General features: G+C 45.9%; 2 protein-coding genes across 3 annotated transcripts; both read right to left on the reverse strand.

Moving 5' to 3' along the window:
- Positions 1–190: 190 nt before the first annotated feature.
- On the reverse strand, positions 191–11,164 carry LOC311340231 (tensin-4-like). 2 transcript variants are annotated; one of them, XM_084465114.1, is made up of 13 exons: positions 11,152–11,164; positions 9,774–10,063; positions 8,118–8,466; positions 7,481–7,782; positions 6,724–6,819; positions 5,954–6,082; positions 4,447–4,539; positions 3,963–4,040; positions 3,605–3,667; positions 2,035–2,209; positions 1,503–1,571; positions 1,155–1,184; positions 191–974 (listed from the first exon to the last, which is right to left on the reverse strand). In XM_084465114.1, exons 2-13 carry the CDS (start codon positions 10,027–10,029, stop codon positions 842–844), a joined length of 1,773 nt encoding a protein of 590 aa, XP_084321240.1. In that variant the 5' UTR covers positions 10,030–10,063; positions 11,152–11,164; the 3' UTR covers positions 191–841. The 2 variants fall into 2 exon arrangements, with proteins under 2 accessions (XP_084321240.1, XP_084321239.1); XM_084465113.1 differs by having other exon boundaries at positions 8,118–8,469.
- Positions 11,165–12,944: 1,780 nt separating this feature from the next.
- On the reverse strand, positions 12,945–14,867 carry ccr7 (chemokine (C-C motif) receptor 7; the record flags this gene model as incomplete). The annotated part of the gene is made up of 3 exons (XM_084465121.1): positions 14,824–14,867; positions 14,181–14,230; positions 12,945–14,033 (listed from the first exon to the last, which is right to left on the reverse strand). The coding sequence occupies exons 1-3, from the start codon at positions 14,837–14,839 to the stop codon at positions 12,945–12,947; spliced, it is 1,155 nt and encodes a 384-aa protein (XP_084321247.1). The 5' UTR covers positions 14,840–14,867.
- Between the last annotated feature and the right edge of the window lie 1,257 nt (positions 14,868–16,124).

The raw sequence follows: 16,124 nt of genomic DNA on the forward strand, positions 1-16,124 counted from the left end.
CCACAAACCCTCATCTGTGAGGACACACACACGCACACACAAACAGAAAGAGACAGAACACACAGCCTTTAAATGTTGACAAGACCTTTATTGGTAATAATCAGAGCAACATTACAAAGAATGATAAACAAAAATTCTCTTTACAAGTACATTCCAATAAATATATTCCTAAAGCATATAGGAGCAACAATCTCTTCCATTACTTCCATTGGCGTGAAAATATTACAGTATGGCTTCAACTTCTCGCAGAACCTGACCTCTGCAGTGATCAACCTGGCCTATAAAGTGAATATCCCCGCAAAAAACGGATTAAACTGATTAAATTATTAATTAATTCCAAAGAGTGAGGTTAAGACCTGCGGTATTGTACATGATCTCAGCCTTTACGACTTTGCCACAACCAACTAGTGCTGAACCATGTCAATAATAACAGTGCGAGGCATGTGGCTCAGGAGGTAGAGTGGGTTGGCTTGTAACCGAAAGGTTGTTAGTTCGATCCCCGGCTCCTCATAGCTGAGCGTTGAGGTGGCCATGATCAAGACGCCTCACCTTGACCGTTCCCGACGAGCTGGCTGTCTTCACTCAGTGTGTGAATGTGTGCATGAATGGGTGAATGTTAATTACAATGGCAATATTGTAAAGCGCTTTGAGTGACCACTGGTTAGAAAAGCACTGTATAAATGCAGTCCTATTTACCATTTACCATAACAGGTGCAATTATATGCTACATTTCCTGTTCCACCAACTGTCTGGTCCACTAAGCTACAAAAGACACATAAATATCTAATGTAAAGGGATAATTGTGGCTATGGTGGCTCATCCCAGCCTAGGGGTCCGAGGCCTAGGGCTTGCTGATGGATCCCTGCATGACGTTGATGGCCTCAGCGCAGGGCTGCAGGGGGTCATGCTCAGCAAAGACGTGGCAGACGTTCTCCATGCCAGCTTCCACGCCTTTGGCCACGAAGCCAAACATCCTGTGGGAGGTGGCGAGGGAGTGAGATTAGATTAGAGCTGTGTTTGCGTATTGTAATAGTACGCGCCTTTGCGAATGCTATACGCCCTTAAAGTGGACAGCTGAGGCTTCGGTTGCCAAAGTCCTCGAATGTTTCAGAGAAGATAACGAGAAGAGTTGGATGAAGACAGGAACCACATACCTTGCTCCACTTTTGCCGTCTTTCAGCCACCTGTGAGGATCGCCAAAACAGAATATAAGAGTGGATTGATGGCATTGTGGCAATGAGACATGAATGAGATGATTTACAACGAAAAAAGTACAAGTCTGTTCTTGTCATGAACCTGAAATGTTTAAAATACATTATCACTCATCACTCTCAAGGTTCCAGAGGAAGCACTTGCTTAAAGATGGGATATGCTGGCTGACGTGACTCATATAGCCTCACTGGGTGTGTGCTTCCTTTGCGTTGAAGAAAACCACCAGGTTTACCGCTAACATGTGGCGGCGGCTGCTGCAGCTATTGCTAAGTGCTTCGGGCCAAACTCACAATCGTTTTTCTGGATCTTGGCCGCTGTAGCTCAGCAGGTGAGCCGGGTAGTGGCGCCGGAAGAACAGTCTGGGGGGAAGAGCAGACACCAGGGGTTAGTACTATGTACCAGAGAGGAAACTGCTCCTCGCAGTGTAAAGCCACTGGGTTCCTTTATCACCGAATCAAGGATGCTGCCTGGCAGAGATTTGTCCCCGGCTAATTATCGGTGTGTTTACGGAGAGGAAGGAGAGAATGCGTCGTTAAGCTCAAAGTGCTGTCCCGTTTAGCGGTTCATTGGGTTGTTGCCTTGAGGTAGCCGGTAGCCGCTGTGTTTGTTTCCAACAAGATTGGATCAAATTATGGACTGGCGTGGATAGTCTTGTCTAGTCTAGCGGATGGGGTGTCTGACTCCCAGTCAAAGGGTTCTGGGTTCGAATCTCAAACAGTCTCTCTTGAGAATCAGGGATTTCACTTTGATAAAAGTATTTGCCAATTGTTCGTAATCAGTTCTAAACTGTTCATTTCCATTGACTAAACAACAACAACATACTTCCTCTTGACGTCGGTCAGGGTGACCCCCTTCTGGGACACCTTGAAGTTGACGATGGTGGGAGTGATGCTGGCCTTGGAGTCCTTCTCCAGGGTGGAGGTGACGGCCTTCTTCACGGCACAGGGGCCGGTCAGCATCTCCGTGGGGACGGTGTTGAGGAAGAGGAAGTTGATCGCTGTGGGGGAAAGGGACTGTTGAACAGTGGGGAGTGATAGTGGTGGTGGTGGATGTTCCGACTGCAGGGAGTTCTGTCAAATGATCCGTATGGTGGATCCGTATGGTCGTATGGTGGATAATAAGAAGACCTAATGTCTGGAATGATAATAAATGTAGTTGGTCTACTGGATGACCGATTTCGATTAAAGGTCCCATGGCATGCTATTTTATGGACGCTTTAATATAGGTATTAGTGCGCCCCTAATACAGTACTTGAAGATGTTCAAGAAATTCAGCCTTGGTGCAAAGTTACAACCACAAAGGCGCCGTTTTTAGAGGTGGGTCAAGGTGGAGGGTGGGGGTGTGGCCCTGAGCAGCTTGCGGCCACGGTACCATGCGCTAGTGTTTACAGTGGAACACTGAACACTCCGGGTGCTCCGGCGGGAGTCCTGGAGCTCTATATCTAAATAATATCATATTATATTTAGATATCTATAAGCTGTTTGCGCCTCCGGATGATATTATGAATCTCAAACGACTGCGTCGGGTTCTCAGACGCCTCTGGTTCTTGTTGCCCGCGATTGTTGCCCGGGGTTGGTTGAGAAGGAATTGGGAAGCGCGACATGGAGGAGAAAAGGATTGTTGCCCAGGATTGTCCATCAGAGCTCCGCTGAACGCTGGCCGCCCCCGGGGCTGCCCGGCTCCGACGGACAATCCTGGGCAACAATCCTTTTCTCCTCCATGTCGCCATTCCCAATTCCTTCTCAACCAACCCGACACAGTCTAGTCTTTTCACCAAATGGGAGCTTTATGCAAGCTCCCATTGCGTTATTGTGTTGCGTGTTGTTATCCAAATAACAAATAACAAATACGTTACAATGTGTGTATTCACAAACACACGTGGCGCTCGCATCGTCCTAGCTCATTGTCTCATTGGCGTGCCAAATTCTCTGGCCGGGCCAAGCAGAGAAAGGGGAGGTAACCTGGTCCCGTATGACGTCATACAGGACCGGAAGCCAAATCGAAGCGTTTCAGCGATCCTTTTTTCAAAGACAGAGTAAGATACCTACTTCTCGGTTTACACCTAATGCAATTTTTAGCTACTGGTGGCCCATAGGGAGGCTAGGGGAACTCAACTTAATGTTAGAAAACCTCATAAAGTGAAATTTTCATGCCATGGGACCTTTAACCTTAAAGTCCAGCAAAAAAAGAATTAACAAGGAGACAGGAGATAATTTTTATTTTGGGCTTTTTTAAATGCCATTAAGGATTTTTGACCTTCAAAGTATCTTTGACCCTAAGTGTAATGACCATGCTCTCTGTGACCATTGCCCTGCGACAAGCGAAAGTTTGTCCTGCATACACACTGAGAAGAATGGAAAGATGGAAAACACGTTAGCTCCACCCATCTTACCAGTTTTGGTCTTGATGTCGGATTCTGTGCTGTCATGTGACCCTTCTTCTTCTGCTTCCAGATCTGTATGATATTCAGGTGTGTTAGTGACACAGACAGAGCGATAGACACACACACATACACACAAACACACACACACACACACACATGCACAAACAACAAACACACACACACAGATACACACACATACATACATACATATACAACCACACACATGCACACACATTCAGACACAGGTACAAACACACACACACACATACATACAGATACATATACAACCACACACATGCACACACATTAGGTCACATGTACAAACACACACACACACACACACACACACACACACACACACACTTACCGTGGGTCTGCAGCAGTAGCTTGCAGGGCAAAGCGCACGCTGTTATCGTGTGCTGGTAGACCAGGGCAGATAGGCTACCTGGTAAGACAGAATCATAAAAAACAGTAAATCATTTGGTATGAATTCTCTGGAACCAGAGATCATCAGAGATGAGTCGTCCCTGCGTCTCCTACAGGCCATGAATCGGTCTCAATAAACTGAGTGTAGTAAGTTAAACATTTCCGTTTCCTGTGAATGATCAATGCGTACTGTTACCACAGCAGGTTTGCCTTTCTACACTCAGAGGGAGCGGATAAGAGAGCGGCGACTCAGGATGAGGTCACCCACACGCTCTGAGGCGTGTGGGTGGGACTCCACCCTGTCAGCGCACGTCCACGCTGACTTCACCTTCTTCCAGTCCTCCGCCCATGATAAGGCGGCTGCGCTCCGCTGACAGCTAGCATACAACAACCAAGAGGCGTGAGGGAGCCAGAGCTGTATTTACCGAAGAAGGGCTCGTGTGGGGACCCTTTGATCCGCACGCCTTTGGCCGACGACTCGATGAGAAAGTGTCTCATCGACTCCGAGCTGCTCTCTCCTGTCATAAAGGAAGGGCAGGGCAACTTTATTGATACGGCGCCGTTCAAACACAGAAGGCCATTCATACCGCTTGACAAAGTCATGTGTAAAACAATTGAAAGTCATTGATCATAGATAACAAAAAAAAGAACCAAATAAATATATAAATATAAAATGAATATATAAATAAAGCAAAAATGTATATAAATAAGATGAAGATAAGAAAACACACATACACAGAAATTGATTATTTAGCCGTTAAATAACATGGAAGATGTGGTCAATGTATTGAACACATGTTATTGACATGTAAGATGTGTTCAATGTATTGAACATGTTATTAACATGTAAGACATGTTCAATGTATTGAACCCATCTTAATAACATGCAAGAGTTGATCAATGTATTGAACACATGTTATTAGCATGCAAGCCTTGATCAATGTATTGAAACCATCTTAATAACATGCAAGATGTGTTCAATGTATTGCTTATCAATAACAGGTGTGAGTATCAGGTGTGCGGGGAGCATTAAGGGTCTGTCTATGAAGCAATAAAAGAATAAAGAAATATATTTTTTATTTTTTGGTCTTCGCTTTCCACTTTTCTTTTCCTTCACCCCCCCACTGATTCAGGATTGGTCGTGTTCTTGTGGTTTATTTTGTCTGGCTGAGTGTAAACATCAGACACTGAGCTGGAGGGGTTTGTAACACATTGTCGGCAGACTGCCCACGGTTCATGTTCGATCACGTCCGAGGGATGGGTTGTCTAAGTGTCTCCCCGTGATTTGAAAGGTGAAGCAATCGTCTCTTTTTCACTGCAGACACTCCGGCGTGGGAGTGGGAGTAAGTGTACTGCTCGAGTTGCTGAGGTTTACCGTGTGTACTGTGGTCCTTGGCCAATTATAATATAAGTTGTAGGAGTAGTGGATGTAGTAGTATAGCAGTTGTAGTAGTAGTAGTAGTAGTAGTAGTAGTAGTAGTATGGCAGTTGTAGTAGAAGTATAGCAGTTGTAGTCATCATAATAGAAACAGTAGTAGTGGTAGTAATAGTAGTTGTAGTAGTTGTAGTCGTTGTTGTAGTATAGCAGTTGTAGAAGTAGTAATAATAACAGTAGTAGTGGTAGTATCATCTTAATTTATATATATCGTAGTTAAATGTTTATGTTTATTGTTATATTATAGTCGTTAAATGTTTATGTTGTGCTCATTGTCTTTGTTCATCTGTATGTCTGTCTGTCTGTGTATATACTCTGTCTCAGCCTTGTTTGTGTGTGAACATACTACCTGGCTAATAAAGCTGATCCTGGTCCTGGTTCAGATTTGTCTTCCTATCTGTGCATCCAGCCTGCTGCTGCTGCCGTCTACACGAGTGTCTCTGCTCAACCCGGGCCGGAGGTTAGACAGTAAAGAGGTTAGACAGTAAGAGGCCTACCTGCATGACATCCAGTGGGGGAGACGTTGTAGGGGTCCACCTTCATCACCAGTCCGAAGCTGCCCCGGTAGGACGTGCTGTCCCTCACCACAAACACCCCAGGTAGCCTGTCCTTCACCAGGGCCTCCGCTGCAACAAACCAAGGATTACAGGTACAGCTTGAGGAACATGTGAACAGTGAACTTCCGATGTCAGGACCGAAGAGTCGCTCACCAGCCTCCACAAAAGACTCAAGACTCAGTTCTTCAGAGTTCACCTAGACTCTGCATGGCATCCCCCCTTACGTACTTATCCCCCTTATGCACTTACTGGATGTTGTACGTCCTGGCACTTAATAATAGTACTTAGCAGCATCATGTAGTATCTTATCCTACCTATCTTTGTTGTTTACGGGGAATGGGTTAACCTAACAATTCTAAATGCTTGGCACTTGGTTCTATGAACATTGTTGAACATTGTTTCTCTTTCTTCTGACAAATGTACTTATTGTGAGTCTCTTTGGATAAAAGCTCCTGTAAATGTATATGTGGTAGATACTGCATCTCCACTAGGGTTCTTGACTTGACAAATTAAATCACACTATATCCAAGGTTTCTTTTGACAATTTTCCCTTCATTCTATTGGAGGGACTTCCTTTTTAAACGTACACTCCCAAACTTGTTTCTCAGATTTTGATGTGATGGCAGTAACATGAATTCATTTTAATGTTGTTGGTATGTCGGGGTTCTTAAGAAGGGGTGTACAGGAATGTGGGGGTCGGCTTGGCTCACCTTCTACTCGGTTTATGTGTGGTCGGAACCAGAACTTTGATGTGTCCATGACAAATTTCATCGAGGGCTGACTTCCATGGAAATGGGCCTGGAAACCTAGAGGACCGTAAAGTGTTTTAAGATCCAGGGTTCCTCAGGGTCAAGCGCACCAGAAGAGGCCAAACGCTTTTCACGCCGCATTCCTGCTCATACTAGCAGCATGAAAGGCACACTCAATCACGAGCTGTGTCCCTTTCTCACAGTTACAAATTCCCAGTGTCTGAAAGAATAAAAATAATCCATTGACGGCTCAATGAGCCAATGGAGTTACAGTCTATAGAAAATGTTTTGGCCGATGCATAAACGGGAGAAAACATCAACTGTTAGAGTCAAGGGATTTCTTTCAGTAAATGCACAAGGGACTACATTTATATAGCGCATTTCAAACCAGTGGCCACTCAAAGCGCTTTACAATATTGCTATTCATGCACACATTCACACACCGACGGCGGTGTCAACCATGCAAGGCGACAGCCAGCTCGTTGGGAGCAGTTAGGCTGAGGTGTCGTGCTCAGGGACACCTCGACACCCAGCTAGGAGGAGCCGGGGATCGAACAAGCAACCTTCCGGTTACCAGCCAACCCGCTCTAACTCCTGAGGCACATGCATAGCCACATGGTTTATGCATAAACGGGAGAAAACATCCAATGTTTGAGTCAAGGCATGTCTTCCAGTCCCTTAAGGGCTCTTGAACAGCGCCGGCTCCACTAACACTCACCGTGAGGGATGGACGGCTTCGGGGGCTCCGACTGCGGTGTGACTGGACGGCTGGGGTCTGGCGTTGGCGGCACTCCGTTGACCAGCACCACCGGGATGTCCATGAGGGACCCCGCCAGCGACGCGGGGCTGCTGTGGCTCCCGTAGCCCTGGAGCCCCTGGAAGTGGTCCAACAGGGAGGGCTTGGTCGGCGAGGGTCTCGTGTCGAAGGACGTCCCGGACACGTTGCTGAAGGAGCCCGACGTGGTCTGCGTGTAGAGCGACTCGGGGCTGTCCGCGTCCTCACTGGCCAGGGACAGACAGCTGTGCGTCGGGCGAGACAAGCGTGCGTTGTTGATATCAAGGCACAAACCATGACAATGCATGTGCATTTCAGTGTACACTCAACTGCTTCCCCCCCCCCCCCCCGGGCTCTATGTGTCAAGATGTGTGGTACCAGCCAACCCGCTCTACCTCCTGAGCCACATGCCACCCACATCCATGATCGACAGCTCTTGAAAACCTCAGCGATCGTTTCACTCTGGCCTAGTGTCCCTCGTCGCATGCTAGACCGCCTAACAAAATGCAGTCCTATCTCTCTCCTCTGCCTCAGAGGCTCCCAGGCTCACTCCCACTGCCTTCATCTTCCAGGCCTTTACCTGCCGAGCATGTAGCTGGTGTCGGAGCCGGGCGACATGGACAGCATGGAGATGCCGCTGTTCCTGTTGGAGTGGGTCCTGCGTGGGGACATTGCGCTGCCGTAGGCCTCACACTGTGCCGAGGGCCGTCGCCGAACACCGCCGCCACCGCCGCCACCGCCGCACGGCAACGGGGGCCTCGACGAGGAGGAGGAGGAGGGGGAGGACGAGAAGATGAGGGAGCCGTGGGGGCTGCACCGGGGTGTGGCGGAGGAGGTGGGCGAGGGGATGGGGATGCTGCGGGAGGCGTTAGAGGAGCAGCTCCGGGGGGCCAGGACACAGCGGTACTGGTCCTCCTCTGGGGAGGAGTCTTCTGGGGAGGAGAACGGGAGGGAGTGGGGGAGGGGGAGGGGGCGGAGAAGGAGAGGAAAGGGGAAGTTGTGAAATGGTGAGTACTTCCACAGAACTGGAAGCTTTCTGTTTTGAAAGGGGTGATGTGACGCCACCAGGCGTGAGTGTGATTTGGCGTTACAAGCCGTTTCCTGTGTTTTAGTGACATCACAAGGGGGCGTGTCCATCTAGATGTATGCTGGATAGATCGGTCTACCAGCCTACCCCGTGGACTGTAGCAAATGTTGCTGATCCATCCATCGTACATCTATAGGTGGACACGCCCACTTGTGATGTCACGGTAAAGGTAAAGGGAAGGGTTGATTTTCAAACGGCTTAATAACTCAGCTTGTAATAGCTGATCACACTCACACCTGGTGGCATGATATCACCCCTTTAATGAGATCATGCACAGTGTGACCACAACGGTGCACATCATGTAACTCACCTGATGGAAACTGATGCTCCTTCAAGCAAGTACTTACTTGCAGCCCCAACATCTCCATTCCTCCCTACCCAAATACAAGTTCCGAAACATTGTGTGCCAGTTTTTATTCGGAAGGAATTCTATGGGTTTAAACTTGCTCCTGGCTCACTATTCCACTATTGTTTGATCTGCGTCTAGCTGGGAGCTGGCCTCCCAGTACAGTTTAAAGCATTACCCAAAGGCACAAAATGTATCTTAACATGCTGACTGAGAAAATGGAAAATGGGTAATCTGCCATAGCAGATTACCCAATACGGTGAGGGGCTGGTACTGAGCGCTTTCTAAACATTTCCAAAAAAGCAATTAAAGGAAGGAAAGGAAGCAGTTAAATTAAATGCTGCTCTTAGTGTTGAAGGATATGAGCTTGATGTGTTATAGCACTACATCAGGGCGTGTAATGCAACAAGTTACATTGCAATATATATTTTTTACAACAGGATATTTGTGTCTGTGGCATGTGTGTGGGTGTGTGCATGTGTGTGGGTGGGTGTGTACGTGCATGCGTGCGTGCGTGTGTGCGTCGAGGTTGCTCCCTGCACCTCTGAACTCAGCTATGCCTTCGTTTCACAGGGTGTGGCGCTCCGCCTGGGCAGAGATCCAAGAGCTGTCGAGGGGCGTAATTACCTGCGCGTAAAACTCAGCACGCCAGTGAATTTCCATATCCCCAGGCTCTCCTGGTGCCATTAGCCACGGTTCTCAAAGAGCCGTATGCGGCTATAATTAAAAAGCGCACAGCCGTAACAAATAAATACTTCTGAAAAAGTAGCGGCATACTTAAACGGTTTTATTTATCGCCTCACCTGTGTAGGAGCTGACGCTCACGGGACTCCTCGTCATCGGGAGGGGCTCGAACGTCGGATCCAATTCGAGTATGAGCTGGTTCAGGTTGTCCAGGGAGACTTCGAGCTCGGGGTCGCTGAACGGAGTGCTGGAGTTCGGGTGACAGGAACTCGGACTCGGACTCGTTGTCCTCGGAGACGAGTCCAGCCGGACGGTCTGGCCCACTCGCAGGACATGGTTGGGTATGACGTGGGACATGTTGACCACTGCAGGCATGCCGGTGGGAAATAATAAACGACCTTTTTGTTGTCTGCAAGAGAGGAGGACAGAACCAGACGTGAATGAGTTAGATCCATTTTCACATCGTGGGCGCAACTCGTATTGATTCTTGCTTTGGTTACTGCACCCATTTTTTCCCAGATTCTCAAATGGTCTTTTGTTGTTGAGAGGGTAACCTGAGGGGTGTAAAATAACTCGGGTTGGCTTGTTGCTGCTGCACGCACAGGCTTTTACCTTGGTTGGCCCACTATTGTGCATCAGGGTCACACAGGGCTATTGTAAGAAGACAGTGGGCCTACTGTATATGTATGGCCCCCAAAGTTATGAGGTTCTGGTTGAGTAACAGCCAGTGACGGACTGGACGGTCTGGCATTTGGGCAGATGCCAGAAGGGCCGCGGCTTCTCGTGGGCCGTTTGGCCTCTCGTGGGCCGTTTGGGCCGGCCAATCACGGAGCGGACTTCCAGTCCGTCACTGGTAACAGCCGAACCCTCTACATCCCCCCACCCCCAATCTTCTCGTCTCCGAGATAAGGAGTGGCTGGTGGCTGATTCACTCCAGCACCTCCGGGTTACCATGACGACAGACTGTATTGATGTCAACACACTTTCCCTGATGAGAGATGTTCCACCGGTAGACTCATACAGATCCTTCTGTGTATTATATCTATGTTATATTATCATATATTATTATATTATATCTAGGTATAAGACAGATTTGGAAATATTAACCCTTTACATGTTTTTACACTGTTGCTTTTGACATATAGTATAGACCTACAGTTTAGTAAAGTATAGTAAACTTATAATAACTGCCTATTGTATAGTTTAGTATAAAGACGTGAAGACGTAAGTACACTCCAACTTCTGATTTAGCCACATATTTGTAGAAGTATTTTTTTCTTAAAATACTATTAACCTAGTATAATACAGGTAATGTTTAATGAGATTCAAAGCCACCATGTGAAGGAATTCCGATTCAAATTGATGTTTTAATGGAAACATAACACAACATATAAGATGTATATATACCTAAGAAAAAAGAATACACATACTACACCACATACCATAATGACCTCATTTAGATGCTGTAAATAAAGACAAAAAAAGAGGGTGCCTTACCTGTTGCTCTGTGTGCTGCTGCTCCTGTCTGAGTGGCAGAGGGTTGTATAGTGACTGCCCTGGCTGTGCTCGGTGTCTTTATCAATGACTCCCAACCCTCTCTCCTGTAAGCCAATAAGCTACCTAGACGAAGCAGTGGCGGTACTGCTGTTGATGAAATCCCCCAGCCTAGAGACGCTCCGAGCATGTCTCTAGGGCTGCTGGTATTTTCCTGAAAATTTCACGGTCTGTGATTCATGGAGTGTTTCAACATGGGTAGGAGTCAGTCAGGGTTGATGCAACATTAAGGGAAATTTGTGTTTGTAATTGATTGGAAGTGTGTGTGGTATGTGTGTGTGCCTGGTTTTCTCATGTATTTATGTGTAACCAGCCGTGATCTTCAGATATATTTAGATGTTTGAACTGACAGCACGTCTGCCCGTTTCTTTGATCTAGCTTGATAAAAGATCTTGTGGATTTGTAAATAAATATATCTATATATTGTTGCCTATAAAGTACATCTCGCAGGCCAGTGCCCAGCTTATAACTAATTAAACTGTTATCATTTCCCTGTGTCCCAAACCCAAACTGTGTACTTTTTCATTTATGGTTTTCATTCCCAGGTTGATTCCCACCTGCGGTCCCATGCTGATTTCATTCCAGCTCTTCTTAAACCTGCCTCACTGTCCACAAGGACACAAAAATCCCATCAAATTTATAAAAGCAAAGATTTGTCATGTGGATTTTATGCAAATCTACTTGATTGAAATGAGTCATTTGGGGTCATTCGGTCCGGGCCTCTATGAGATGCAAGACAACACAAAAAAACATGGACAATTTGTCAATAATTACAAATAATTACGAATGTCAATGAACACAACACCTATAGAAAAGACAAGTCACTCATTTACAGAACAAAATGACCAAAAAAAGTTTATTAACGCTTTACATTTTACAGTTCCCCATATTCACCCACATTAACCCTCACATCACGTCACTTAGTGAGGAAATGTTTCATCGTTCAGGCGTTTCGTAATCAGAAGCACTTAAACTGTTTTGAATCAAATCAAGAATGTGTATGGAAAAGTATAATGATAGGGTTATAGTTATAGATAGATTTACGATGATTGTATCATCACTTTTACAAATGAGAGTTACATTTTGGAATAGATAACAATTTAGAAAGCAAATACTGTCCAGCACTTCCCTATAAGTCTATCTATAAACTCTTATATATATATATATCACTGAGCAATTGTTAAATTAGGACCTTGTTACATATTTAAAAAAATTATGCAATTGACAAAAATACACAATATGTCATTCATACCAGACTGATCAGCTCATTCTACAGCTCTATTCTGGCTCTATTCCTCATGTCAATTAATCATCTTCTTTTTCTGTGGTCATGCTATGGTGAGGTCCATTGTTAAAGAGTGTGGAGCTGGTCCATTATGTCCTCATTTTAAAGCTACTGTAGGTAAGACATGCAAGATGTAAAGAGAGCGAGCATGAAAGATCAAGGGAGTAGGATTTTGAAAATAAACAAAATAATGTCCCTATGTGTTGCATTCACGCACCTGTGGTGGAAAGGCAAGGTAGATTCCCCCGCAACAATCAGGGAAGAGATGCCTTGATTGGTCATAATCGAGGAGGGAGCTGCCTAAAAATATAAATTGAATCTAAATATACGAGGCAGGTGCAGTCAACCTGAAACAGATATTTTCACATCGCATTTCCCTCACTGAAAGCCGGCATTCGGCCGTGGCATTTCCTCCCCATTAAACTCAAATGATAGCTTTGGTTCAGCACCTTTAAGGGGAGAACGTGGTGGTGGTTTCTGTGTCTGCCACGCTGTTCTTCCTGCCAGAGGGCGTACTGTACTTAGAGAACCGCTCGTGGGTTAAGCAGCCCACCTCTCTCATCAGCTTCAGCAGATCCAGGCGGAACTTCACCCCGATAAAGCCGTACACCAGGGGGTTCAGGCAGCACCGGAACAGTGCCAGGAACTGGGTGATGTCGTTCGCAAAGAGCAGCGCTATCTGATGAGCGCAGTCTCCGCTCCGGCCGTTGGCCGCGTCCAGAGTGCTCACAAACAGGCACAGCGTGTACGGCACCTGACACAAGAGGAACGCCGCCACCACCGCCAAGATCACCTTGAGGGCGCGGGTGCGCTCGAAGCTGCGGGACTGGCACAGTGTCACGGCGATGGCGCTGTAGCAGAAGGTCATGACCAGGAGCGGCACCACGAAGCCCAGGGCGATCTGGGCGCTCTGGATGCCGACGCGGAGGCTGTAGGACGAGTTGATGGCCAGGTAAGGGGTGCAGGTGCCGTGGTGGACGGTGGTGTACCTCATTTCAGGGGCGGAGGACACCAGGGCCACGGCCCAGATGACGGCCGACGACAGCTTGCTGAGGTGGGCGGTCTTGGTGCGGTAGCGGTGCGCCGACACGGCCTTGGTGATGGCGAAGTAGCGGTCCACGCTGATGCAGGACAGCAGGAGTATGCTGCTGTATAAGGTGACCTTGTGCACGGTGTACATGACCTTACACATGGCCAGGCCCAGCGCCCATTCGGCCAGGAAGTTAGCGGCCCAGAAGGGAAGCATGAGGGTGAAGAGGAGGTCGGCGAAGGCGAGGTTCAGGAGGTACACGTCGGTCATGGTCTTGAGTCGGCGGAAGTAGAGGAAGGTGAAGATGACCAGGGAGTTGCCGACCAGGCCCAGGATGAAGATGATGGTGCAAGACAGGGGGATGAACCATAGACGGAACTGATGGTTGACGTCGGCTTTCTTGCACAGGGATACGTACATAGTGTAGTCCAAAGTGCTGTCATAGTAGTCATAGCCTTCGGTCGTGTTATCCTGATTTGGTTCTTTGTCTTGTTCTTGAGATGAGCAGATCTGGAATCAATTGTAGGATGGCACCCATGTGGAAGCAAATAATATTCATATTTTTTTTATGTAACCATCCTTATCTTGAAATGTTGCAGATTTGTATGGTTAAAAAGGTGCATCTCAGCTTCTATGGATATAGTCTACATTGCTTACCTTAACATTGACAATCCAAATAAACAAAGATGGTACAAATATCTGAAAAGCTGAAAAACAGGATAGGGTTATTATCCAATAATATCATAATGTAACACAATAGCATACAAATTAATCAAAAACATTCACACAGATAGGGAATTAATTCAGTGAGATGGGGGTGGATAAGGTGACTTCAGCACAACTAACAGGTTAGAGAATTGTTTAAATTCATTCCATAATCACTACTGAAAGTGTCAAAGTAATGAGAAATTAATTCAGCTCTATTTTGTATCTAACCCTAACCCCAAACTGAATTAATCAATAGCATTGTCATCTTCAAAAGCCCTCATGCATTGTATGCATGGTTTGCAGGTAGTTAGTAACTGCAAGTAATTGCATGCTTTGAAGTTTAATTTCACAAGAACTGCAATATACATAATACTACTACGATTGATATCACTATTACTTCCACTTCTGCTAATAACAATAATGATACAATCTTTATTACTATAGTATTGAAATGCTACTTAATAATGCTTACGGAATTGTATGAACTCTATCAACTTGATGTTACAGTTCACATTTCTATTCATTTTCCTAACTATATGAGTCTGTTATTCATATTCTTCTGATAACTATCATATCTCTCAAAGGTACTCACCATTGACCTTAGCCATGTCGCCCCAGCCTCGTCTTCACTTCCTCAGTGAGGAGTTTATTGTAGGAGAACCAACTTCAAAGGGAGGAAACCCAGAGGCGGGCTAAGACGGTACGGTAGCTCTGACAAAAGCACAGGGTCCTGTACAACAACCAGTTAATCTGGGTGATGCTCTCAGACACAATTCAGTGCGTTCACCTGACACTGAAAGTCGATGATCTATGGTCGATGGTCTCTGAGGCTGTTTTTTTTTACCCTGTTCTTCTCACGGAAGGTATAAGGAAGTGGTACTTTTTTGGTTTTAAGGTGAAGTAAACAAGTCGAAAGCAAGTAAATAATCTGAACACAGGTTGCTAGACGTCTGAGGTTGTGTCTCTTACTACACACACACACACACACACACACACACACACACACACACACACACACACACACACACACACACACACACACACACACACACACACACACACACACAGAGACACACTCTCTGTCTCAGTGCACACTGCTTTGCAGAGATGCACACCTGTTCCAGTGTGGTTTATCCAACTTTCACTCAGGTGGTGTAAACCACAACGTCTATCAGGGGTCTTCGCTATGTTCGCACCCAGTCTTTTATTATAAGACATCACTAGGGTGTTGTTTTGTTACTATGGCTAAACTAATGTTGTTTTTCTTCTTGGGCTCCTGCATAGAAATGAATAGAAAAGAAATGTTAGAATTGCTTTATTTTAAGTAAACTAGTATACTGTGCCCGTTCAAACAGGCCTAGCTAGGCCTCTGCTGTTGATGCTTGCATCTTTCTGTCAAATCACTCATCCAACAATTCATTCTTAGTTGGATATTCAAGGTTCCTTTTGTATGAGAAAGTTAAGTATAACACTTCATTTTTTTTTTTTTTATGAGCAGATCTGAAATAAATTGTAGGATGGCACCCATGTGAAAGCGAATTAGATGAATATTTCTTCATGTTAACATCTTATCTTGATTAGATAAAGTATATCTTAAAATGTATACTTGTATGTATGATTTGTAAGGCTAATAAAAGGTGCATCACAGCTTCTATGGATATTCTACATTACAGTGTGTGTGTACAGTACCCGTTCAAACAGGCCTTGCAGCTTTCTGTAGAACCGCTCATCCAGACAATTCAAACTTAGTTGGATATTCAAGATTCCTGAAGAGTGAAGGGGGCACATTGCAGTATCACCCATACATTTGATTGTATTGCAAGAGTTCCTAAGAAAATACCCAGCTGTGTTTTAAAAGGCTGCATGCTATATACTGTATATGGGGAGGCAGAA

The sequence above is a fragment of the Micromesistius poutassou genome (genome assembly GCF_964030765.1).
Source record: "Micromesistius poutassou genome assembly, chromosome: 3".
In the NCBI taxonomy this organism is placed as follows: domain Eukaryota; kingdom Metazoa; phylum Chordata; class Actinopteri; order Gadiformes; family Gadidae; genus Micromesistius; species Micromesistius poutassou.

Bases quoted from the DNA above. Each gene is read 5' to 3' on its own strand.
- LOC311340231 (XM_084465113.1), bottom strand. From the start codon at position 10,029: ATGCCTGCAGTGGTCAACATGTCCCACGTCATACCCAACCATGTCCTG. The intron at 8,470-9,773 runs GTGAGGCGATAA...TCTCCTCCCCAG, and splicing joins GAGCGTCAGCTCCTACACAG to AAGACTCCTCCCCAGAGGAG. The intron at 975-1,154 runs GTATGTGGTTCC...CACCTCCCACAG, and splicing joins GACGGCAAAAGTGGAGCAAG to GATGTTTGGCTTCGTGGCCA.